Below are 25757 nucleotides of genomic sequence, written 5' to 3'. Positions count from 1 at the left end.
TAGGTCACTTAAAGAATCACCATCAAAGATGTTAGAAAAAGTGTTTTTTAATATGAATTTGTAAAAGCGTGACTTAACAAAGTTCAGTGGCAAGGTTCACTATTACTTACTACACTGGAGAAATATATAAAGGAAAATTGACTTGGACTAGAATGTTTTTACACCGAGATTGGGAATGAAAGGGGAAAGGGAGGCCCTCTCGTTGAGTCACGAGGTTCAGAATGGACCCCCTTGCTCTCTAAACTCCATCTTAGAGAGGAGTCTAGGTGCAGCTAGATCCAGTCTTAGTCCCAGACTTGGTCAACGTTTCCTGTCTAAGCATATAGAGGATAAAGGAGACCCTCCCATTGAGTCACAAGGTTCAGAATTGACCCCCTTGCTATGTAAACTCCTTCAGAGAAGAGTTTAGGTGCAGCTAGATCCAATCTTAGTTCCAGACTTGGTCGATGGTTTATATCTAAGGATATAGAGATATGAAAGGGGTAAGGGAGGCCCTTCCATAGAGACACAAGGTTCAGAATAGACCCCCTTGGTCTGTAAACTCCTCAGACAGGAGCATAGGTGCAGCTAGATCCAGTCTTAGTCCAAGACTTGATCAACAGTTTATGCATATGAGAACTAGGTACAGGGATTTCAATGGTATTGATTTAAGATGGTGTTATGGGTCCTGTATAACTTTAAGGTAGCAGCAAGTTAAAATTCATTAACACTGTCACAATAAATTATAAGATCAAGCTGTATGATTTTCTAGCAATACTGAATCAATCAATAATCAGGTATAATCAATGCAGTGATTTAGTTAAGGATTCAACAAAGTTTTTTAATCAAATTGCGTATACATACACACACAGAGAGATATAGAGGTTAGCCTAACACAAATTTTCTCTCAAGTTATAATTAAAATGTGTTATTACCTAATTATAGGCACAGAGGCAAGGGGTGACCACACCACCACTCTGTGGAGAAAACTGATTGACTTCGGTCACGGTGTGGAATGTGGTGGTGCCGATCCCCCTTGGGTCCCATTTCAGTGTCAGCACCAGCCCTTGTGTTCTTGTTTAATTACAAAACGCAGTGAGCTGGGTCAACCTGGTACTTTCTGATCTTGCCTAACAAGGCAGTTTAAGCAATCCGGCACCTTCCTGTCCTGGGTGCGAGTAGAGTGATCTGGAAGGATTAGGCACTGCCTAATGGCACCTGGAACTCCTGTTGCCTGGGAAATTTACCTGCAACCCCTCCTGCCTGGATCACAGCCCACTTTGAAGAGTGCCAAGATTGCCTGACAAGAATAATGGACACAATGAAAAAGTACTGACTGACGTTAATAGTCTTGTGACTCTATGAATACTGATCCTAGGTGAGGCCCTTTGAGCTCTCTGGGATCGTGGCAGGCTGTGACTTGACATCTCCCCCTGAGCTGAGCTGTCTCTCAGGCCAGACTCTGATTATCCACTGATAGGTGCTGACAAAACAGAAAGAGTCCAAGACTGTTGGCTGGTAAGGCCGATGAAGGAAAAGACCCTTCGCTTGTAAAAGCTGATGAAGGGAAAAGTGAGTAAGTCACTGCAATTAGATTTTGTAAAATCCTAAAGATCATTTGGTACCAAAATTTTATTATAATCTGCAGAAAAGGAAACATCATCATAGGTCAGCCTCTATACCTCTGTGTGTGTCTGTGAGATTTGGTTAGAAAACTGTTGAATCCTTAACTAAATGACTGCAGTAATTATAACCGATTATTGATTACTGATTGACTAAGTATTGCTAGGAGAGTATTAAGTATTGCTATAGAGGAGACTCAGGGGATGGTCTCTTCAACTTGCCTAAAGAACCTGTCAAGCTTCCCTCTTAAGCAACTGAACAACTAAGCACTGAACAATTAAAGCTCAATATTTTGTGCAAATTAAATGTGAGCATAAAATGTTTACAGCTTCACAAGCGCCTCCAGTTTAAGAAATCATGCTTCATTTCTTTTTAAGTGCGTGGCTAAATTTATATGGATGAGAGGACAGTGTAGAAAAATAAAATAGACCCTGTAATGGGTGTAAGCTGACATTATTCAGGCTATATTTAGCTTACCTGCTATAAATACTGAACCTACTCTGAAAAGGAAAATTGACATCCAAGATCCTAACCTACTTCCTTCAGTATAAGAATATCTCCAGCCTCTTAGAAAGACATGATAAATTCAAGGCTTCTTTCTGCAAATGTGCAGTCCTATGGAAAAAAAATAAAATTCTGTACTGCCCAAGTATTCAGTGAAATCACTCAAAAGAGGAACAATTTGTAGAATAGGGCCTGAGAGACACCTGAAAAAATTTCCATCTCTAGTTTCAGGTCTTATATCGGTCCCATGAGTATAATAGGACAGGCTATTATCCCCTTGTTCATCATGAAGATTAATGTTCAGACCAGCTGAAAATATTACTGTTCTGGTGGGACCTATTGGGAGATCTTCAGACCTGTGTGAACCCACGTTTAAACTTTTTAAATAGCAGAGCTAACGTCTCGTTCTAGTTAGGCACAAATGCCTCTTTTGCCATTATCTCCTCTGTGATGCTGCTGCAAGAGAGTGAGGATGCCCTGCAGCTCTGCATTATTTGTGGGGTCTTTTACATGGACTTCATTGCTAAGTGATAAGATAAGCAGGGAAAGTGCCTGAGCCATTAGCTCTTACTCAGATAAAGTAAATAAAAAATAGCATCACCTTTTAATGGAAATTGAGATTTTTTAATTTCCTTTTCTGTATTTTGTATGGAATGTTTTCCCTTAAAAATCTGTGATTCTTTCCTTAAAATTTGATACCTAAATTTAACATGACAGAATGGAAATAAAAATAGGCAGAAAATTAGTTTTAAACAGAAGATGCATCTGGTTTAGGAAGCCACAGGAAAAAATCTCACCGCCTATAGTAGGCTTTCTCTGTTCATCTGGGTGTAAGTGCCTGAAGGCTGCTGGCAGAATGTTTCATATAGAGACCCTTGTCTTCAGAAAATCAGCCCCGTTGCCTTGAAATACCACAGGTTTGTTTAGCCTCCTTTGTAGGCTTCCTAAAGGTCCCAGACCAGCATCTGCGCAGGAGCTGAAACAAAACCCCTCGAAGGTGCAGTGAGAATGGAAAGGGAGCTTTGAGGCTGAGAGACACGCATCTGATGTGTTCAGCTCAGCCATCTAGAGAAGCAGAAATAATAATGAGTTAAGCAATGAGGTTTATTAGTTAGGCTAAAATAGTGACTTATTTTGGAGTTTCTGTGCCCGGGGGCTGCGGGGATGTCTCGGGGGGGTCTCTGTGGAGAGAGGCCGGGGCTGGGAGGTAGCCACCCTGCAGCTGTGGAGGACCATGGTGGAGCAGACGGTGGAGGGCCCCATGCCAAAGCAGGTGGATGTACCCTGAAGGAAGCTGCAGCCTGTGGTGAGGGGCCCACGCACAAGCCAGCTCCTGGCAGGAGGTACAGCCTGTGAGGGACCCACACTGAGCAGTTTGCTCCTGAGGGACTGTACCCATGGAGAGAACCCCACGGTGGAGCAGGGGAACGACATGAGAAGGAAGGAGAGTCAGAGAGCAACTAGTATGTACTGATCACAGCCCCCCATTCCTCTGCGCTGCTCAGGGGAGGAGAGAGATAGAGGAGTCAGGAATGAAGGAGTAAAGTTGGGCCTGGGAAAAAGAAGGGTCGGGGAAAGGTGGTTTTAGTTTTGTCTTTTTTTTTTCCTCTAACTTGATTCTTAATTGGCAATAAATGAAATTAATTTTCCCCAAGTCGAGTCTGTTTTGCCTATGGTGGCAATTGGTAATTAATGATCTCCCTGTCCTTGTCTCGCCCCATGAGCATTTTCGTTTTATTTTCTCCCCGCGTCCTGCTGAGGAGGAGGAGTGGGAGAGCAGCTGGGATGGGTGCCTGGCTGCCAGCCAAGGTTAACCCACCACAGGACTGTAAAGGAAATCAAAGAGAAGTTGTCAGGGCCTATGGAGGTGTGCAAAGACACACACACTCTCACTGATATGTGTTCTGGGATATATGTCCTCTTTGTGGGCTAGCAGGCAGAACTTACAGTGTTCTGTACAGATCCATCAGGTCCTGAGTAGCCAGGGACCTTCCTGTACAAGACTGTCTGCTAGCATGCTGCTGCAGGAGCCACCCTCCCGGCAAGGCTCCCTGATCTGAATCATGGTCTGTATCCCCTTGGGGGAACAGCGGAGGCTTTTAGGGAGAGTCTTTGCAGCAAAGAGCCTCTTCCCTGTGCAGTGCCCTTCCTGCCTGCCAGCCCTGTGGGACTGGATTAACGTTCAGCACGGGCTGCAGGCTGGCTCTGGTTGAGGAGTGTGAGATGGCAGGTGTCAGCACAGTGAGGTGGGAGCCCTCTGGCAGAGAAGCGGTAGGTTGTAGTTGTGTTGTCCTGCTGATCTTGTGACAACGTGAAACATGTTGGTGGCAGGGGAAGGAAGGCTACTTCAGTACAGACTGACAGACAGAGTTGAGTGAAATCTGAAATACAAAGCTCACAATTAACAGATTCTCTTGGAGAAGTTAAGATAACTTTTTTCCTCGCTTGAGTTCTTCATTGATGGGAGTTTTTAGGGGTTTTTTTTTCCTTTTTTTTACTCCTGGAAGCAGTTACAAAGAGATTAAAAACACAGCATGTGCCCAGCACAGCTTTTGGCACTATATGCGAGTAGATATGAGATCATTAAAGAGATTTTTCTAGACCATTTTAGCATAATCTTGTGAGAGCCCCTTTCATTGCTGCTAATACAAATCCAGGGCTTGCTTTCTTAGGGATATGATAGTTTACAATGATTGGTTTTACATTTCCGTGGGGGTGATACTGCAGTACACACTGTGGGTTACAGTGGTTCAGCTGTGGGAACAGAAAGGTTTTCCATACTGTTTTAAATTACGAGAAGATTCTGTGATTTTCAGAAGACACATGATTGATAGTACTGGAATCCTTGTTCAGGTGCAGAATAAAAGTGTCAGGGTCAAAACTAGCACACATTTTCCTCCAAAGCCTCAGTGAACAGATTTTTTTAAGAGTTTTAGAGCACTTTGCCTACTCACAACAGCATGGTAATAGTCTGGAGTAGGGACAAGTCCTTCACCCAGAAAATCTGAGGCAATAAGGAATTCCAATGACCCTGATCTCACACGTAGCTCTAATTGTAGAGCTGCACTCGAGCTGACCAGCAGTAGCAGAGCAGGAGTTATTGCTGACCCTACTCTACCTGAGGCACAGGGAGTACTGTTTGATTGAGGTCATACAGGAATGTTCAGCACAAGAGCAAGCAGTCAAATTCAGATTGCTTAGGGTCGAGCAGTTCACGTGGATTTTGTAGATTAGGTTTCTGTAAGCAAAAAAGAATAATGTCAATGGTTATGAAGTTTATGTTCCACAAAATTTATGCCAGATGATGCTACATACACCCTCAAATGTTCCATTTACCTGCTGGAGAGAGCAAAGCCAAAGCACTGAAATGAAATCAGGTCATTTGACAAGAGATGTAAATACAATTCAATAGTAGAACCAAGATTAAAATGTTTCAAACTACTCAAATATGACTGTATTTTGATATTATCTTTCCCTTTTCCATTTTACCATCATACATGTTGCTTATTTTAAGCAGACAAATGCAATCTGTTTGCATGCTTATTGTCATTAGCAGAAAGAATTAACCTCTTATTAAGGTTACAAATCGAGAAAGCACTTGGGTAAAAATGTAAGAAAATGAACATAAGAAGCAAGAAATGCTTTGTGAAGGACCTGGAACAATATAATGTAAAGATTAGTGGAATCAGTGAGGTGATGATGAAGCTGATTGAAGGTTATAATCTCAGGTGCCCAGACAGGATGGCAGCCTTTGGCTGAGAGCTTTTGTTCCTATGAAGAGTCAGATGGCTGAAGCAGCAAGCAAATTCTGGCTAGAGTAAAGAAGATTCTACCTGAGCAAAGTTCGGATGCTGCTGTGTGGCTGGGTGTATCATTCCTATAAGAAAAGAATGCCATACCTTTTATGTAAAACACTGAGCTAAAGAGACAATATAATCAACTAAAATGGACAATATCTTGCTGTATATTCAGCATTGGGTTGTGGGATTTTAATAGTCCATTACATATACATTGCAATTTTGTGGATAATACAAAAAAATGACTGTGATCTGGCCAGCAAAAGCTCTAATACAGCTATGGGAGAATGAGCTGAAATCTACTCTGGCTCATTTGTTGTCAAGGAAAGTGCTTGCTGTGTTTTAAAGTCTTCAGTACTGAAGCTAATGAAGAGATCAGAAAGGATATATCTGGATTTTCAAACCACATCCTGAGTTGACAAAATTGCCTTGAGAAGAAAAGAATGCTTTTCTTGTAGGCTGGTCAAAATTGATAAAGTGCCAAAGCGATAAAGCAATAGTGAAAGTAGCATTCACACTACTACTTAATTGTTTGCTTTTCAGCATATAACATACTTCATTATATATGTATCTCAGCATATAATATATGCTATGCATATATTAAACATACCATGCATGTTACCACAATAATTTTGTTCGCTATATCATATTCCTCCAAAATTTTAGATTACAGTAGTAGGTTTATGAGTGGTGGGAAATTAACAAAGGCTTCAAAAGGTGGAAAGACATCAATGAAGTGAGAAGGTGATAAAAGGAAGCTATGTTCAAATCAGATACAATCTCTGACCTGTAACTGGCATAGAAATATGTTAGATATTAGCAGGGCATGGTCTCTGTGGTCTCAGAGGGAGGGAGGTTTATTCATGGCTCCAGAGCTTTTTCTGACATCTTGATTACTGTTGCCTTCCCTTTTTACTTTAGGGGAGGTCTTTTTAGTGTTCATTCAGTGCTACTGGTTGTTGTCAGTAAATGTATTCCCTTTCACCTACCCACCTCTCTGAGACTTAGGCAAGTTTGTTTGCAAGTTGTCTGACTGAAACGGAGCTCATGTGGAAGAAAGTCCTTTGAGTTGTCTGTCCAGAGCCCTACCCATACCCAGGGGAGAGGATTCCTTCTCTGAGACAACAAGCACAATTTTGAGGGCATTCTTTGCTGTCAGTTTGAGCCTTGGACTTTGCTCTTAGATGTCTTGGCAATGCTGACATTACAAAGCCAGATATTGCACTCTTTTCACCCACCTCAGGCATTTCCAGCTTCCTGTGTCCTTTCACCCTTCTCCTTAAATACTTTTTCTGCAATCACATAGTGACAATCTTTGTATTTAACCCCTCCGTACCAGAAAGAAGAATGTCAACTGGACCATTTTTCAAAGACAGATAGTGTTTAGCAAGCCTGCAAACAGTTTACAGCACATTATCCATTTCAGTAGTCTCTCTGAGAGCGGAAGCAGGAACCTGAGCGACTTTAGTCTGACGTGGAGCAGCCTCAGCTCCCTTTGGTTAATGCACCCTCTAAATTACAGCTTAGGGGAGAAGGAAGAAATGCATCCCTGAATTGCCAGCACGAAGTCTTTCTTCATGCTTCCTTTATCCTTTTAACTGCCTGCTCCTTGGTAGTGACTCCTAAAACTCTTTCAAGAGATACTAATGTATAAGTGTATCATTTAAAGATGATATATCCCATCCTTAGATCTTCAACTCTTTCTAAATTAAAGCTCAGTAGACATTAAAGATGCTGTGCAATATATTTGTCGGGTAGTCTAAGAGAACACAGTGCCCTCTACACTGTGCCTGCAATCATCTTTTCTTTGTAGTTATTTAGAATTTTTTATCCTTTTTTTCAGGAAATGAATGACGCTGTGCAAAAATAAATTGTGTAAGGGGACTGGTGACAGGATGTTTAAGTGAAGCATGGACGTTTCAATTGAAGTTAGTCAAATGCTACCTGCTGGGCTGATTAGCAGTAACAGTATAATTCTGTAGCCTGTGTTATAGAGGAAATCATAGCAGAAAAATGAATGGCCTTTCCTGTCTGTAGTGTGGGAATATATAAATGTCCTGTGCTTTGGTATTCACTTTATCTTAGGTTTTGGAATGACCAAGAGTCGTGTATGTGCTTTCATGGCACATCTATTTTCTTAAGTGCTTGGCGGAGCTACAGGAGCAGTGATTGCGGGGAAGGAACTGATTGCTTTGTTAGTTTGTGATTTTTGTGTTGTGTTCTTTTTAACAGAGGTGATAGCTTTAGGATGAAAAAGCTCTTCAGGTTTTTGTTGGACTTAGCCTCTCTGTGTTTTTGTTAAATAAAGAAACCATGTATAGCTACACCTTCAGATAGAAGCTCTAAAAGTCCTGCAATGTCTGGATGCCTGTCACTGCTGCTAAGACTATCCAGTGAAAGGCAGGACTGTCACCTGTCACAGAACTGCAGAATTTTAGCACTTCTCTCTGTCTGCTCCTCTCATACTCCAGCTGGATTTGTTTGCGTACCAGTCACATACTTGTGTTTTTTCATTTTCACAGTCCATGCAAACACTGAATAACAGCTGTATTCCCTTTTTGGATATCTTTATTAGCCTTCTCCTGACACACCACAACGCCAAACCTCTGTTTCATGAATGCATTTTCAACAGGTCTACTCCATGCTAGGCTGGCTTTATTTTCTTACTTTTTGGGAGCCAATCCACAAGATCACTGTGCTGTTGTTATCGAATAAGGAGTAGGACTTCAGGATCACTTCTGTCATATTTTAAAATACAGAATTTTTTTTTGTTATACTTTTCTTCAACTTGTGGTACTCTGGCAATCTGCATCACAAAAACCTGCAGTCACTGATCACTTCATTGTTTGAGATAGGTCCTTTACTTCACAGTAAATACATGGGTGTGAATAACAGAGCAGGATTTTTCTGACATACTGACAGTATTACAAGGGAAAGGAGATGTGTTCAGAATGTTATTGCATCATTTTAATTACAAGTCAAAGGGAACTGTGTTTCCTTCATTCTTACCTTTTAAACTGTAGAAAACGTCAAAGCCAAAACAAACAAGTTCATGTATGGTGAGACATGTATACCAAAAAACTATACAGTAGTTGCTCAGCTTTTTGAAGGCTAGGCTAGGCTAATATTTAAGCTTCAGTCCCATTGCTCACAAGAAAAACAACATACACGTGAATCCTGAGCCTTTGCAAAGCCACCTTAGGTTCACTGTGGTTCCAGATTAATGTAGCAGAATTTCTCCATGGCCTCTATTGGGGTGCAGGGCATTTTTACTGCTAGTTGTTCAGTAGGGAACTGGTGTTGGCGGGTCTTTTTAATAGTATTAGTGTCAGAGAATTGATCCACCCTTTTAAATCAGTCATCACCGGTCAAATAAAATCAGTTTGTTTCTACACTGGAATCAACAGAAATGGAAAATGTATTATGGCTTAGCTGAGAACACTGTTTAAGGATATCCTGTTTAAGGATAGTGTTCCTACCGTTCATATTTTACTGGTTGTATGTTAGGTCTGTGTGACATGTAATCTGCAAGAAAACACATGCTGTCTTCAGTACAAGAGTAGCTCTTTTGTTTCAGTGTTTGCTGCTAATATAATGTGTTATATTGACCCTTTCTGGCTTCTCAAGTATTTTCCTGATGGTGATGAGAAAGATTGTATAATTCTACACCAAAAGGAAAAGAGCTTCATTTTCATTCAAACCAACATGCAACAGAATCGTAAAGCCCTAGCCCTGGTAATAAAAATAGAAGCTGATACTATTAATACATCATTCCAGGAACACAGAGCACCATTATGTGGCTCCTGGGTTGAGTAAAACTTCATGTAATCACAGTGGCCATAGACTTGAGCCCTATAAAGTTGGAAACTTCACCAGATGGCCATTGTCAAGGCAGCTTCTAAAGACTTTAGAGCTGCAATGTGTTAAGGCTCTAGATACGACTTACTGAGTGGTAGCTTTTTAAAATACGATTACTGAACATAACTGATCCACATTATGGAAGTAATAATAATAATAATACTTTGCACTCAGTGACCTTTTATCTGAGGACCCAAAGGCTCTTAACCAAGGCTTTTAAATACTCCCTTTCTGCTTATAGGAAATAAAGTGTTCAGAGTCTTGATGGAGCGTGAGAGAACTGAGCAGCAGGAGTCCAACACCGTGGCCTATTGCAAGCAGTCAGGCGTCTGGGACTGGGATAGGAGAGTGATCCTGTTCCCATCCCTGTCCCTGACAGCTGGGAGATGACATCCCAGTTGCTAGGGGTGGAAGCTCCCTACTTCAATAATACTTTTAATTTTGAATAGAGCCAGTCTGTGAGTGGGATTGCTTGTACGTTAAAATGCTGTGTGGCAGAAACAAGAATGACATATAATGACCCTAACCTGAAATTTCCTTTATTTGCTCTGTAAACTGCGAGGATAATACTGAAATGATGTTAAGATCTGGGGATACTAAGGCTCAGATACACCATACAGCCGAGGGGCTCAGATATACCACACAGCTGAGGAGCTCAGATGTGGACTGATATATCTTAGGCTCTGTATGTTCAAGGCAGATGGATAAGTACATGCAAAGACTGGCCTGTATTTTAGGGAGAATGGTTATGTCCTTTTTAAAAGTACCATATGTTGGCCATGAATTTATGGAGCTTTAATACTCAGCCTCAAGTCACATCATGGTATTTATCAGTAATGGAAGTAAATAACTGTATTTGACATCTGCTTTTGTATAGTCGGTAGTTGTTTTACTTTATTTTTCTCCCACAGTTATTTTATTGTTGATTTTCAGGGTCTGGAGATCATGCCTGAAAGATTTCTTGGTGACTGCTTTTGTTTTATCTTTTAGATCGATGTGATTGTGACTTTGGGCGGACTTGGAGGGCGCTTTGATCAAACAATGGCATCAGTGGAAACACTTTTTCATGCCACAAATATCACTCCTTTTCCAGTGGTAGTTCTCCAAGAGTGCTCGCTGATTTACCTGCTTCAACCTGTAAGTGTTGGGAAAAGTTACTTCATAATAAAACTGACCTTCCACCCACCCTGACCCTTTAGATCTTGCACCATTAAATGCTCATTTTCTTAATTGTATTCTTTAGGGTTAGAGCCTAAATATAAAATATATTGCAGGGAATTGGACAGCAAATGGTGAGGTCTGCATTCCTGCCTTGGAAAAGATTGTATTTAATTTGTTCAGGATAGGTTTGTTTAAAAGGGGAGGAATATAGAAATCCAAAAGTGTGAAAACTAAATTTGGCTATATATAGCATTTTGATTATAAATGAAAAAAAAAAAAAAATTTTTAATTAGATTCCAGTAAGTTTAAATTTAGCACACAGCCCGTTCACCTGTTGAGTAGCAATAAGGATGTTTGCAGTAAGAGAAACAAAACAAAGGTATAAGGGGAAGCTATGAGGGAGTTCCTGGCAAACACGTCAGTCAGAGCTCTTATGTGGTCTGAGTGGTGCGGGTCATTATGATGGGAATACAGCTAGATTCAATGAGGGAATTTATTTAAGATGTGTTATTTCTGTGGTTTTTCTTGTCTGTTATTCCATTTATTGATTCATAAAACAACACACACAAAAGATCTTGCTGGGCTTCTGCTTGTAAGATTTAAATTAAAGGCAAACCTAAGCATAGAAGGATCTTCTCTGACAGTGGTTCATTTATTTGTTTGGAAATATCTTTTCCTGATGTCAGGGTTTCTAGAAGTGTAAGTAACTTTCCCTTTTTATCTTGGAAAGCTTATTTCATTAAATCAAATAACATTAGCAGATAAATTTGACCAAACCCTGCACCACACGTGCTTCATTGTAATTTGAGAAAAGCATTAACCAGGTTCTATGAGATTATAGATTTAAATCCACAGGGGCAGATGCGGTATTAACAACTTTGAAGCACTGTATCTGCAGGAAAGATAGTAGTCATAGGAGCTCATTTGCCAGTGTGATGAGGAATGACTCTGATCATTAGTTGCACAGCTAAAAGGGATAGAGGCAGCAGAGCGAGGGGGAAAGAGGGCTAAAGGATAACTGTGGTTAGAATCTGAAAGTGCGGAGTAACTCGCTTGTGATTGATCTGTGGGTGCAGTACTTCACTGACCACTGTCAATTAATTTTAGGGTCTATTTAAGAATGTATTGAAAAGCTGAAATAAGATGGAGAATTCCCAATTTAGCTTACAAAACACTTACTTGGACTGGAAAGACTTTTAATTCTTTTCATTTGTCTTTTCTGTAAGTGGCTTTAAAATGCCATGCTTAAGGTTGCTTTCAGAAGAGTCTTCAATGAATAATTAAACCCTTTGCAACTTGAAAAAAAATCATGGTCTGTGCGTTTAAATAGAAGTGGGAGGTTGATAATTGTTCGGGCTTGCTGGATACTTCTTTATGTTCTGTTTTTAGTAATGCCATATGAGAAGCATTTAATACTTTTTTGTTGATGAGGAGAGTTTCACAGGATATTATTATTTTTCTGCCATTCCTGGCTGTCAGTCTGCATTGCCAGTAACTGACTTCTGTAACTTCAGGCTGTTTCTAGCACTCAGAAATAAAGGGCAGATATAGCAGGGCAAGACGTTTAAACAATCTTAATGATAACTTTGACACAAAATTGCTTTTCATTGTTGGTTTAAACTTGTCACTGTCAGCATCTTCAACCAACTGTCATGGTACCTCCAGATAATAACATAATCCTGCATAGTTTAGATGAAAATCAAGTGAGTAGTTTATACACAGAAAGAAATGAGGAGCCTACGCTTGGAAGTCCTTTTTTTTTTTTTTTTTTTTTTGTACTGAGTTCAGCATAGTATTTCTCTCTTGTAAACAGCCACAGTCATTACATTCTCTCCTTTTCCCCTCTCCCCTTTGTAATTTAAAATCAAGGTAGGAGGGAGTTTGACACAGTGGGAGACCCACTGACTTTTTGAAATGTGAGTCTGGAAACTGTGCAACAAATGAAGCAAGGTTTTGAGATTCAAATGCTAATGTAAATGATAAAGTTAAGAGCATGTTGGCATGTTGCTTTTTCTATAAAATGTAGATCTGAAACCTTTCTCTCTTGGGGAAGAAGAATCTGATCTTTATTGGATTCTTTGGATAAAATATCTAAGCAAAATATAACCATGGTTTTGCTTCAAAATAATACTAGCCCTCCATTCATTATAGCAGGACACTAGTAGTGGTTCTCTGTACCTAGGCAGAGACTAAAATATTTGGACAGAGCAGATAAACCGATAATCCTGTAACAACCCTAGGAAGGATACAAAGCAGAATAACAAATCAAGCTGCCAAATTTTTAGTTACTAATGCAGAAACTAGGAGGAGGACGGTGTGAGTAGATACTCAAGGACACCATAAAATCTATTAAGTAATTGCTTTGAAAGAGAGTTATTTCACATTATTACAAAGTTGATATAGAGGGATATAGCAGAAGAAATATATCAATATTTAACACACTTGTGAAGGGTCCATAGTGTTGTAGGAAACAGGCTTATGGACTTGCTAAAGGTCTAAAGGGTGATAGAAGAAAACAGCAAGGACAATGCCTGCTTTGGGATCCACTGCAGACTAGCAAGCAAGGATGCCCAGGTACACAAAAGCCTTTTTTCATCAGCCAATAAAATTATCCAGGTACTGAATGTAAGGTAATTGGCATTTTGAGTGCTGAGGCATCTCTTGAGAAACAGATGGACGGACAGTGCAAGTTTTTGAAATATATTGATAAAAATGTTTTGACATGGAAAGTGAAGAAAACTACAAGGAAGTAAACTCTTTTGTATTGATTTCTGACCTGTAAGAATGAACTATGCTGAGAGGTGGAGAAGAGAAAAAAGATGGGAAGAATTACACCCTATAAATACCTGTCTGCGTGGACTCTATGGAGAAATTGGGCAGTAGGCTGAGATCTAGGTATACACTGTAGGTATCTAAATTCAGATAAATTAATTCCAATGTAGGTCAAATTGCTAAACAAGTATTTAAGAAAAGAAAGCAGGCATGAAATGAGGTGCATCTGTGGAAGGGCCCAAGCGATGAGAACATAGTTTGTAACTACAGAATTTGTAAGTTGACAGTGAACGATTTTCTCTCATCTGGATGGGAAAGGAAAATTAATGACAAACAGCCTAAATTTAATGCATCTTTTGCTCAGTCTTCACTAAAGCAAAATGTTCTTTGAGCAGATAACCAACACTGTTAAAATCAGCGCCAAAGTCCGAAGACTTTAAATTGCTTCAGAGGAAAAGCGAATAAGAGATTGAGCTCCCTTTGATTTTGCCAACTCCAAGGGCTGTTAGTTTTGTTGTGTGCCGTGCAGCACTAATTAGGATAGCAGTCAGAAACAGGGAGGCTGTGTAAGAATTCCAGGAGGTGATGCTTGCTCTGAAGCATTTTCTAATGTGATGATTTGAATTAAAGGGAAAAAAAAAAGTGTCTCTGTACTGAATAGCTGTCATTTTTTTCTGTAGTGGGGGGAGGGAGGAAAGCCTGAATTCTTAATAAGGAGTAACCACTCTTTATATGGAGGATATTTTATGCAACAGTCCATACATTTTATGCTTGAAATTTTGGTAATATCAATTAACATTAGAATATACCCTGGCTGAAGAGCATTAGGCTTTTAGAGTCATGTTTATCATGCTAGCCATGCTCAATATGAATGGCTTAAGGTTTCACATACATACTTTCTCATTTTCTGGTTGTGTGCTTCTCAGGAGTACAGAAACATTAGCTTCTGTACACTGAGCATAAATTATCTTTTATCTGTGAGTTTTATGGCAGTTTGTAATACAAAGTAATAGGATTTATGACCAAGAAATGAGAAGATGTCCAAGAGTTAATGAGGCCTGTCTTTTACATTATACTGAGCAGTTCAGTTTTCCCCACATACAATTCCAGCCCTGGGATGTAGAGAAGAATTGCTACCTACACATGAAAATGTGTTACAGCAGCATATTTTTGTCACTTAGCCAACTCCTTTGAAAGAGTGTGTGAATACTTTGATAACCCTTTTTCTTGCACACAGCTTTTCTTGTGAGTGCATGCCTATCTTCCCTCTGAGAAATCATGAATAATTTAACATCATAGATAGTAGTCCAGCAGCTAAATATGAGCAGTAAGAATCAGGCATTCCATCCCTTATTCTTGGCTCTTTACTACCATTTCATTGAAGAGAAGTAAATTGTATAGTCTTTTGATCTCACAGTTGCCTGGTTTGTAAATTGGATAAAACTCGCATCCTTCTCTGAATGGGTACTGTGAGGCTCGTTTATTTTTTACGAAATGCCATTACATCCTCAGCTCTGCACCAAGGTGGAACATAGTATTATGGTATAGTAACAACAGTATTAATAAGGCCCTTAATTAACATAAATATTGCCATACAGTGGGCTGTGCAGCTAATGAGTCAGCATGGTGCCAAGCACAGTTTTAGTGGGAGCCAGCTATCATTCTTGCAGACGGTGCCTGGACACTGTTTGGGGTTAGCACAGGCCAGTGACTGCTTACTGAGTGTTTGGAGGGTGCCGCCTTGTCTTGGGGACAAGAGAGAACAGCATTATGCATATAAGCAGTTCCGTGCCAGTTGGCTTGAGGTCCAGAAAATGTTACCTGAACCATTTCACAGGTGCAGACAGAGTGACTAGGTGTGGAGGTCTGCTCTTAGGCAGAGACTCTGCAATAGATATGAGTGGGGGAAGGTACAAGACTGGAAACTTTACTGGAGCTTGTTGCTGCAATTCTCTATGCCAATGTTCTTTGGTTTGCTTTGTGTCTGTGCTTGAAGAGTAGAGTTTAATGGGAAGTCCGCACATTTGACTTCTGACTTTTCTTCTGGCAGCCAGTTCCTTGACTTTTACAGGAACATCAAGAATGATCACCTCATATGTGTAAGAAGCAGATCTGGCTTGCATTGGCACTCAGTGCAGAAAATCTTTAGTGAGTGTGCCTTGTCTGGGGGATAACTTTGGAATTTGAAAATTTGGGGATAGCCTTTAATGTCTCCTTTTCCTATATTATTAGTATATGTTATGGGTAGATTTGGTTGCAAAAAGGTCCCAGTTGCCAAGGAAGGGGTTTAAACATATATTTAAGATTTAAACAAAATATTTAAACATATATTTAGTACTTAAAATATCAATTGTACTGAAAGACTGTCTTTCCTGTTTGGTACCTGGAACTTAATGTAGTTGACAAAGCAGTGAGTCTCTGTGCCTCGAGCTCCTTGAATGAGCATCTATGGTATTCACAAATATACAACTTCTTGTTCTTCAATAAATACATCTTTTTGTGACTTTTTCTATGAGAAAGGCAGCTGTTCAGCTGGACCGAACACTGCCAGTGTCAAAAATATTAGCGGTGGAAAAGTCTTACTCAAGCCCTTCTCTGGGAGCCTGACTCTTTCACAGAAACCATTGCAGAAAGGGTTTTTGTGCTTCCAGAGCTTCAGTAGAACATGTAAATAGCTTCTCAGAAAAAAAAAAAAAAGTTGCTATATTGGTAGTTTAGCCGCATTCTTTGGTAAGAAACTTTTGATTACAGCTCGGCTTCTGTTCTTAAAATAAGACTGTTAGAGTTAGAGCCCATGTTTTTCTTCTCTCCTGGGAAAATCCAGCTGGGCTAATGATCATTCAGTCACTCGCACCATGTGTTTTTGTAGTGGGCCTGCATAAATGTGACCTTCAAAAGGCTGAAGGTCCAAGTGACTCAGGTTTATTTCATGGTAATTTGTGGCTATGAAGTGGTATTGCTTCATGTTTACCACAGGATTTCTGTGTTTTACTGGATATCAGTGATCCAAATTTAATTAATTGTTGTCAATCACATCTTGACCTGGGAAAGATTTACTTGCCATCTTGCTTCCCACAGTCACAAAAGGAAAATTTTAGTGGGATTTTCTCTTGACAGCTAAATTCTTTATAGCTTACTTCTGTTCCAGCGTCAGCAAATATGAACTACGCCAAGCTTATATACTATCTTAGAAATAATAAATAGCTTTTGAAACACTCATAGCCTTTCAAGCAGTTTTTTTAGTACCAGTTAAAAGTGCAATCTGCGTCAACTTTATGAAATATTTGGAATTATGTAGATTTTTTGTGGACTTTTTTGCAGAAGATGACATCTAATATTTATGGATTACTTCTGTATAATGAAGACATATGCAAAATATTTTTTTATAATTCTCGTTATAAAAGGCTCTCCAGCCTTTGCTTAGACAAACAGATTACAACAAATTAATAAGTCAATTGTTAGCTTGCAGGTAACCACTCAAAAAAAAAAACCTTATCTTTCAGAGAGGAGAGGAAAATACCAAACCATCATTGCCAAGTGAAAAAAAAAAAGTCTTTACTAAATGAGATTTTTATCTGCTCATAATTCTTAAGAAATAAGTAATGCTCTATAGCAGGATACGTTAATCAAACAGCTGCTTTTAAAATTCACATCTCAATGTTTGTCTGTGAGAAAAGATGATGTAAGGAGTCTGATTGGATTACTTACATATTTCTAAATTCTGGAGTCATCCAATTTGATTCTGAATCAATATCTGGTGTTTGGTAAGTTTCAACAGTTCTGCTCTCAAAATTTTTCAGTTTTTGACTAGATTTTTAATTAGTTACTACAGCAGCTAGTGGGTGATCATCTAGGAGAATCTTGACCCAAAATAAAGCTCTTCCAATGGGGTTCCTGCTCTCTATTGCTGCCCCTAGCTGTTGTAATATGATCTTTTTAATGTGATAATATCTATTTTGCTGCTTTATGGAAACCAAAAGAAATTTTCTGTTATAAAGCTAGTTTTCTTAGAGCTCGGTTTTTTTCCAAACCTGTCAATTACTCGTGTTTCCTTTGAAGTCTTAATCCTTCTTTTCATCCCCACCCTTAACGACCTTCTTTCTGCAGTGCTCTGATACTTTGGGTTTTTTGTGTGCAACATAGTATTAATAATTTTCTGTACTGTAAAACAATTCTGCTGCTGCACAAGTTGCCTGCTTTACATTAAATGATCATCAGCAAAAGATCTAACATTTGTCTTTGACCTTTGCTTATCAGGAGGAGATGATGCTTAAACTGAGGTCAGTGGGGAGCTGGTAAAACTTGCTCCTGTTTAGGTGATAGCAGTAAGCTGAGGAAGACCACAGCAGTATTTTCACTTCCTGTGTGTTCATTTAACCTTTCTTCTGTAACTAAACAGAACAAAGCTGGAGTGCGTGTGCATGTGTGTGTTCATTCTAGTTTGGTTTGTTTTCCAAGTAGGACTTTGATCCTATATGGGGATTTCGTAGCAAGCTAAGGAGTTCCCCAGCTTTTTGTGAACAGATTTTTAATCCAAAATAAAAAAAAAAAAAGGCATTTCAAAAGGCTATTAATGTGGATTCCAAATTTGATCAACAAAATTAAATACTTTGTACATAATGTAGTAAGCTTTCTACAAAATGTCATATTTTTATGCTTTAAAAAAGAAAAAATATTCAAGCGCTTGTCTGTATGAAGGTCTCATAAGCTGGTACTTTGCAGATTGATTTTGTAGTATTTTTATGGTTATGGCTGTGGTTTATAGTATTTGTCTACCACCCGAGAGCTAGAGGGAGTAATACGATGTTTTGAAGTTTCAAGGTTAACCATTAGACATAAAGGACTAAGGGGACTTAGCATGACTTGCCTGATCAGAGGCCACTCCCCTTACTAATTAATTATCATACAGCAAGTTCTTATTTTCTCTTTCTAAGCTTGTTTCTTCTTGTTTTCTTTTTATTTCCCCCTCTGGATTTTTCTTGGATCCCATCAAATGTCTTTTCTTGGCACATCATGGTATCTTGATTTTTTAGTTTAGTTTTGTAAAAAAATGTTCTTGCTTTAACTTAAGGAGCCACTGCTGCCCTGAAGATTTTCCCCAGGATTCGTCTCCTCCCAGCAGTTACAGTTCTATGCTATGAAGCATTAATTCATCAGTGCCCTTTTGTCTGGCTTCATCTGTTCCTCTTGGTCTTGCGGTATTTCCTCTTGATTCTGTTGTACCAATGACCAATGTGGCCTCACCTGTGTAGTATTGGAAACTATTGCAGTGATGTCTACTGCAGCATGCCTATGCATTGCCCTTAAATTATTGCTGAGTTATAGCTCTTTGTTCAGCTTTATTGTGTCAGCCTAAATTTCTCAAGTGCTAGGATTCTGTGCTACCTGCTAAGTGCCACTGTCTCTCCAAAGGCATCTTACTGCCTTGCTTGAGGTGAATTTCACCAAATTTTTGTAGCAAGAGCTTTCCTCTTTGAGTATTAAATGGATTTCAGTTATAGTGCGGGGTATGGGATTTTTTCACTCCCTCCTTGGAATTACATAAAGCTTTATAGGGAAACTACTAGATATCAGAACTCTGTAAGCTGTGACAGTGCCTCCTCTGGAAAGAAAATAAATGGAAAATGTTTTATTGTGTACAATTAAAAATATAGCAGGGAAAATCAATATTATTGTTCCTAAGCTGAATGTAAATGAGAGTAAAAATTGAAGTGATAGTGGGTGATAAATTGTTATCTACTATAAAAAATAAAAAATAAAAAATCAGTGCTGAATACTTAATGGTTGACCAAGCCTGGTTTATAGCTATATTCCTTTTTAAATGGCCTTTTCTGCTTGCATCTGAGTAGTGGCATTAGCTGAAGTTGCAGAAGGTGAGCAGCTGTATTCTGGCCTCAGTTATATTTGAAGTATGTTATCTCTTAAATTCAATCCCTTTATGAAATCGCTTAGGCTTTTCCAGTCCCTTAGAGTATCACTGTTAATTCTATATCTGTCAGGGCAGTGGTGTCAACTGTATGGATTTGCTACAGTTACATGTATTGTTAAAAAAGGATCAGTGCAGAAGAATGATAATATTTAGTAATATCTGAGGGTCTAGGGAAAATGCTGTACTACCCTGATAAACAAGATTTAGCTAGAACTGTTCAGCTTTGCCGTGGGAAGTGATTTAATTTGCAACTTGAATTTTCTTCATGCTGGTAACAACTGGTTACATTACTTCAGCATTCTCTCTCTGCTCTAACAGAACATCCCAAGAGGAGATAGTGATCAGGGATTGGGTTCTTCAATGTCTTTTAGGACTGTAATGTGTCTGTCATTCTCATGTCAACTGCAATCAAAAATCCTTGCCAACAGTGCAGTTGAGCCCAATGACCTTCATGGGAACATGGGCTTCCTACTACTAATCCTAAAATCAAGATATTTGAAGTGAATGTGTTCCTGTTAAAAGCAAGAAAAAGAGTCTGGAAGCTTGTGACTTGGCAGCAGAAGAAAGGCTCCTTCTCCATTCTCAAGTCTAAATTTACAGAATTAGTACAATGCCCTTAATAGCCAATGAAAGGGGAACAAGCTCCTTCTGGGAGAACCATCTGAGTGTTAGCAGCAGATGGAAGCAGCAGGTAACAGTGAATGGAGATAGCTGTCTGCAGAAGATGAAGGCACCCATCTGCTGACCAGACATGCATTCACAGGAGTTGTGTTGCTTGGCAAGGGCCTGGATCCAGGATGTTGCGGAGAGACTGTTAAGGCTCGTCTGGCTCTTGGATTGTTAACTCTTGCTGCTCGTCTACGTGGTCACCAGTGCAACTGCTAAGGGAAATCTGAAGTAAAGCAAGACAGATTGCAGAGCTCTTTGGGCAAAAGAGAGCCTACGTGCAGCCTAGGTAGTGTTTTCCTCAGTCCTGCAGGTGAGAGGGAAATGCTCAGGTAGGTGCAGATACAGCCTGTGAGTTAACAGCTGGCTACGTAGCTGGTGTCACCAGAAGTGCTTTGGCTTTTATGATCAGGAGTTCCTCTGAGGAGTGAGAACTGCTAGTGAGAGACAGGATCCACTTGACAAATCAAGGAAAGAACAGCTTTGCCAACAGGCTGGCCAACCTGATGAGAAGGGTTTTAAACTGGGTTATATTGGAGGATGGTGATGACAGCTTATGGTTAAGTGAGGGAGTAGTGGTTAGGGATGATAAGTTCAAGGGGTAGAGGAATGGCATGAGAGTGCCCTCAGGAAGGATAAAACAAGTCAAAACAGAGCCCATCTTAAGTGCCTGTACACAAATGCATGCAGCCCAGGAAACAAACAGGAGGAGCTAGAGCTCCGTGTATGGGCTCAGAACTGTGAATTTATTGGAATAACTGAGAAGCGGTGGGGTAGCTCGTGTGGCTGGAGATCTGATAGGGAGATAAGAGCTCTTTGGGAAACACAGGCAAGGAAGAAGAGGAGAGGGTGGCCCTTTTGGGGAATGAGCAGTTCATGGTAGGAGGGATCCTGTGGGAGGCAGCTCTGAATGTCAAAGCAGCAGGTTCAGTGCAGGGTCACCAAGATGGTTAGGGGTTGGAGCACATGCCCAGTGAGAAGAGGCTGAGGATACTGAGCTTCAGCCTGGAGAACAGAAGGCTTTGGGGAGTCCTGATGAGGTTATTTAGAAGACGAAGCCAGGCTTATTCCTGAGGTGCACAGCAGAAGAATGAGAGACAGTGGTCCTAAAGTGAAACAAGAGATTCTGGGTAACTAAGGAAAAATTTCTACTATGAAGATAGTTATGTATAGGAATAAGTTGCCCAGAGAATCTCTGGCCATAGCAGTGTTCAAAACCCAATTGGAAGGCTGCACTTAACGACCTCCCAAGACCCCTTCCCACCTAAGTGATTCTGGCACACTTGTGGACGTGCAGGTAGATTGAACAGGTGTTAGAGCCATTGTACAAGTATCTGTTGAGATGAATCTGGAATCATCTGATACAGAAGACGATGTGGCTGTGTTCAGAAATAGTAGTTCTGTCCACTCTGATCTCTGTTCATGTTTTTGTTGCCTTACAAGGGGAGATTTGTTTTAGTCTCTTGTGTAACCTCTCAGAAAAAATGCTGAAAGGAGAAATGGTTGCTGTCTCTAAATGCACTGAGTAAATGCCAGGGAGATAAATAGGCTGTTTAAGATCAAGGCCAATGTTAGAACAAGAGTAAATTGCTTTAAACCAGTGATAGATGAATTTCTGTCAGAAATTAGAAAAGAGAGTCTCTAATCATTGGTCTGATGACACTGCGCAACAGCTTTCCAAAAGGGAATAATGGGGAGGAGGGGAACAGTTAGAAACAGATCTCACTATGTTGATTTTATATTCACAACCGTATTCTCAAAAAAAAAGTGAACATAGACTTTTAAAAGTTGCCAACATGTGACCCTGTGTAGGTATTGTTTTTCCAACTGTCCTTCATTTCCTGCTTTTTAAACTTGAAGCCTTGCAGTCATGTTAGTCATTTTGAACCATGAGTCCCATGAGCCGTGATGGTCTGTGGCCAGCCTTCAGCAGTGCTGGTTTGCAAACGGTTAGCATTAGTTCCCGCACCAGCCATGGAGTCTGTTTCACAAATGTAGTTCCCTTTTGCATTTTATTTACTATATCCAGAAATCTAGGCATTGCTTTTGTGTGTGCCATAAGAAAGCACAGATATCCAAAGGTAGTTTAGCAGTCAGGGAAGTTTTACTAGTGTGAAAGTGTATACCTTTAGGCTAGTAATGTTACCAGTACAGAATAAATTTAAGCATATGGCAAAACAGATTCATGAAATCTAAGCATGTGCTTAAGCACTTCATTGAATTGTGGTCCGCAGATGTAAGTACCGTATCTCATCTGGTGTATAATTCCAAGTTAAGATGTATCTGCATTTTCTCATCCACATGACAGCCGATGATACTTCATAGGGAGTATCTGTGTTTCTGTGGCATCAACATCTGTTTCTGAGTGGTTAATTTTCATTAAAAGTTCCCATCCATTGTTAATTGAATTATGGCCTTCAATTTCAGCAATGTCAGGTACCTGAGGGAGAAGAAGGAGCTACACCCAGAGGGGAATCCTTTTATTTTGATGAAAAAATAAATTATCAGATTGAATAATAATTAGCTTGCAGAATTCTCTACTAGTAACCACAGTGTTGGCAGTGAAATGTGCCCTTGTGTCATGAGTCTGAGGTCTTCCTACCTCACAGCAACTTAAAGATTTTTAGGTATATGCATCTAAAAGCTGCACTGCAGTAGGTATCTCTCCTTAGGCTCTTAATAATGAGGTCACCTTGTTCAGTCTTTTCTCAGCTATCACGTTTCTTTTGGGGCAGGGAAAAGAGGAAGCCTCTCTGGTAAAAAAAGGTACATTTTTCTCCTCTTTGTAACCACCAGCAGGTTTTCCTCAACTGAGGGAGGTAGTTCAGAGTGAAGCGAGAGCAGCTGAAGATCTGGAATTAGTCTTCTGTGGCAATGATGCCACAGGCAGAGAGTCTCATTAGCTGCGAGCTTGGTGAGTTTCTTTAAGGAGGAGCTGCCTGCCTCCTTTATGTTAGAGGAACCTGGGAGTTGGGAATACAATTGATAAGGTATTCACTGTACCCAGGGTATCAGCTGAAACTTTAAACCAATTAGAAGAGCACCGAGGGAAGACTCAGTAGATCTCTGAGGGGCCAGTATGCCTCTGCATGAAGTTTCAGACTCTCCTGTCCATTCAGGATTGCATGGGAATTATTTCCATGTGTTGTAGGTGTGCAAGCTACTGCATGCAGCCTTAACCCACCCATGCTCACTGGTTCTTGAAATCCCATGAGGAATGTGGAGAGTCTGGTATATTCCCATGGTGTGAGATGGGTGGCCAGAGGCAGAGCTCTTGACCAGCAGCCTGAGTGATCATAAACAAATCCAGCTACTCCGTTGTACCAGCTGATATATGCCACAAATGAAGGTGTACTCCAGGACCTGTGCAGTTAAAGGAAGTAGCTCTATTACACATATTTGGTCAATTTTCTGTGAGGTAAATGATGTCAACTGAATTAATAATGCCATTCAGCCTGTGTCACTTCTTGGTCTTTCATGTATCTGACTTACAGATCTCCTTTCTTACCTGTTCATAAGTGATCAGTGATATTGCAGAAGTATCAGGGCAACATATAATCTCTGTTATAATTTAAGAATAGTCATGCCCTTCATGAATGTCTCATCTCTTTTTTTTTTTTTTTAAATTCTCTTTTGTACTTAAACCTAGTTCCAGGTTACTGTACTGAATGTGTTCTGTGTCTCCTTAGGGTGAGGTATTATGAAGCTGTTGATTTAGAAAGCAGGTTTTCCAATAATAGCCTAGGAAGATTTTAAGTGCTTCCAGTATGGAAGCACAATGAACTGCCAAATATATTCCTGGAAAACTCTTAAGGAGATAAAATACTTAAACATTCTTTTTTTATTATTATTCCAAGTCACCAGGGAAAGTGAATCAGTTTTAGCTCTTTAGTGTAGTCCGTTAAAAGACACTAAATGATCAGAAATAACTGTCAGCACTATGGTGAGCTGCCTGACATTGGTAATTCAATTCAAACATGCAGCTGAGATGTTCCTCCTCCTAATTTATGGTCTTTTATGGCAAGGACAGCAATGTTCACAAGCATCAGCCCAAGCCATGGTCTTCAGATAATGAAGTGAATGTAATTGCTCATTTCTGTAGCACTTGGAAACCCATGCATAATGATGTTCAAATCTCTCATCTTGAACACTCGTGTTTCTGAGCCAGGCTGAGACAAGCCCTGTAGTTCAGTGACACTGACACCCTGCTGGTGCCTCCTCCTGGAAACCCAGAGGTGTCTCTTGCCCAAAGCCTGCATCTAGTTGCTCCCATGCAAATGTCTCTTTCAGCTGGGGGAGTGCGAACAAGATCTTTTCTCCTTGAAGTTTGCCAGTGTTTCTTAATGGGACTCTGGAAATGCAGGGTGATTTTTAAGGCCACTGTTTTATAATTGGATGGGTTTTTCCATCTGAGGGATAAAAATCCAATGGTGAGTCAGCTAGAGCTTACCTGATGATGCTTTCTCTTCACTGATTGTTTTGGTAATTCCTACTTCATAGTCATCTTGGAGAGGAGGAAATAGTGGTGAAGTAAATCGGAAAATAAACCTAGTACTTAGACATGCTTGATACTGGTCTGTACAGTTTTATACTGGAGTGTGGTACTGCAGTACTATTATTTCTTTCCTTCAGACCGTATACCTAAAACCAGATTATTAGACCTATGTGTAGTCTCGAAATTTTTTATCACGAAGGGCAGCTGACATTCGGTGGAAATGGTTATTTTTAGAAGAATCTGTAAGGCAAGGAATAATAACTTACCTAGCTTTTCATATAAGCTCTGATCTTCCATTAGTTAATCTCAGACTAGATCTCATGTCACACTCTTTAGCTAGATCTCAAGGTATATTACTCTTATATTAACAGTGAGAGAGAGACAAAGGCATGAGGAAGTGAAATGATTTTCCCAGGTATCCAGGGAGTCAATACAATATTGAAAATTGAGTTCAGTTTTCTGGGTTTCTGTCTCCAGTGACCTGTCAGCTGGGACCTTTTGTCCCACTTCTTGGTGCTTGTAACTGGATTAGGAGTGACCTTTAGAGGTGATGGGGGTTTTTACTGAAAGTGCTTACTCCTCTCAGAAAAATCACAAAAGCTCACTTTTCTATAGTAGTTGAAAATCATCCTAACTTCCTTAGGAGAAATTGTGGAAAAGGTGGATATGTATGAATTAATTAATCTCTGTTCTTAAGAAGCATAAGAGAAAAATCTCACATCTGAATCTGAGAATGTCATTGCTTAGATTGGCCAAATATATATATATGCTGATTGTAACAACAGCTGATTGTTTCTAATGAAGAATGTATCCAGGAACGAAAAGAAAAGAAGAACCTGTCCAGATGTGGCAGTCAATTATTAGAAATCTACATCTTTTAGCTTTCTGCCGTTGTGCATGAGCAGTGAGTGTTGTGCCATCCAATAAAACATTTTTCATTTCCTCAAAATATTACAAGTTCTATTTTGATTGT

The 25757-nt window shown here is 39.8% G+C and overlaps 1 protein-coding gene across 1 annotated transcript in view; it reads left to right on the top strand.

The window, feature by feature from the left end:
- Window positions 1-25757, top strand: part of TPK1 (thiamin pyrophosphokinase 1) — a 246813-nt gene that overhangs the window by 134638 nt on the left and 86418 nt on the right. Inside the window, exon 6 of the mRNA XM_086468543.1 lies at window positions 10752-10898. Within this exon, the coding sequence (XP_086324669.1) occupies window positions 10752-10898 (147 nt within the window). The remainder of the gene's footprint in view (window positions 1-10751; window positions 10899-25757) is intronic.

The sequence above is a fragment of the Leptosomus discolor genome, chromosome 7, assembly GCF_034619465.1.
Source record: "Leptosomus discolor isolate bLepDis1 chromosome 7, bLepDis1.hap2, whole genome shotgun sequence".
NCBI lineage: Eukaryota > Metazoa > Chordata > Aves > Leptosomiformes > Leptosomidae > Leptosomus > Leptosomus discolor.
Note: the sequence above shows the minus strand (reverse complement) of the source record. Positions and strands in the feature narration are given on the sequence as shown.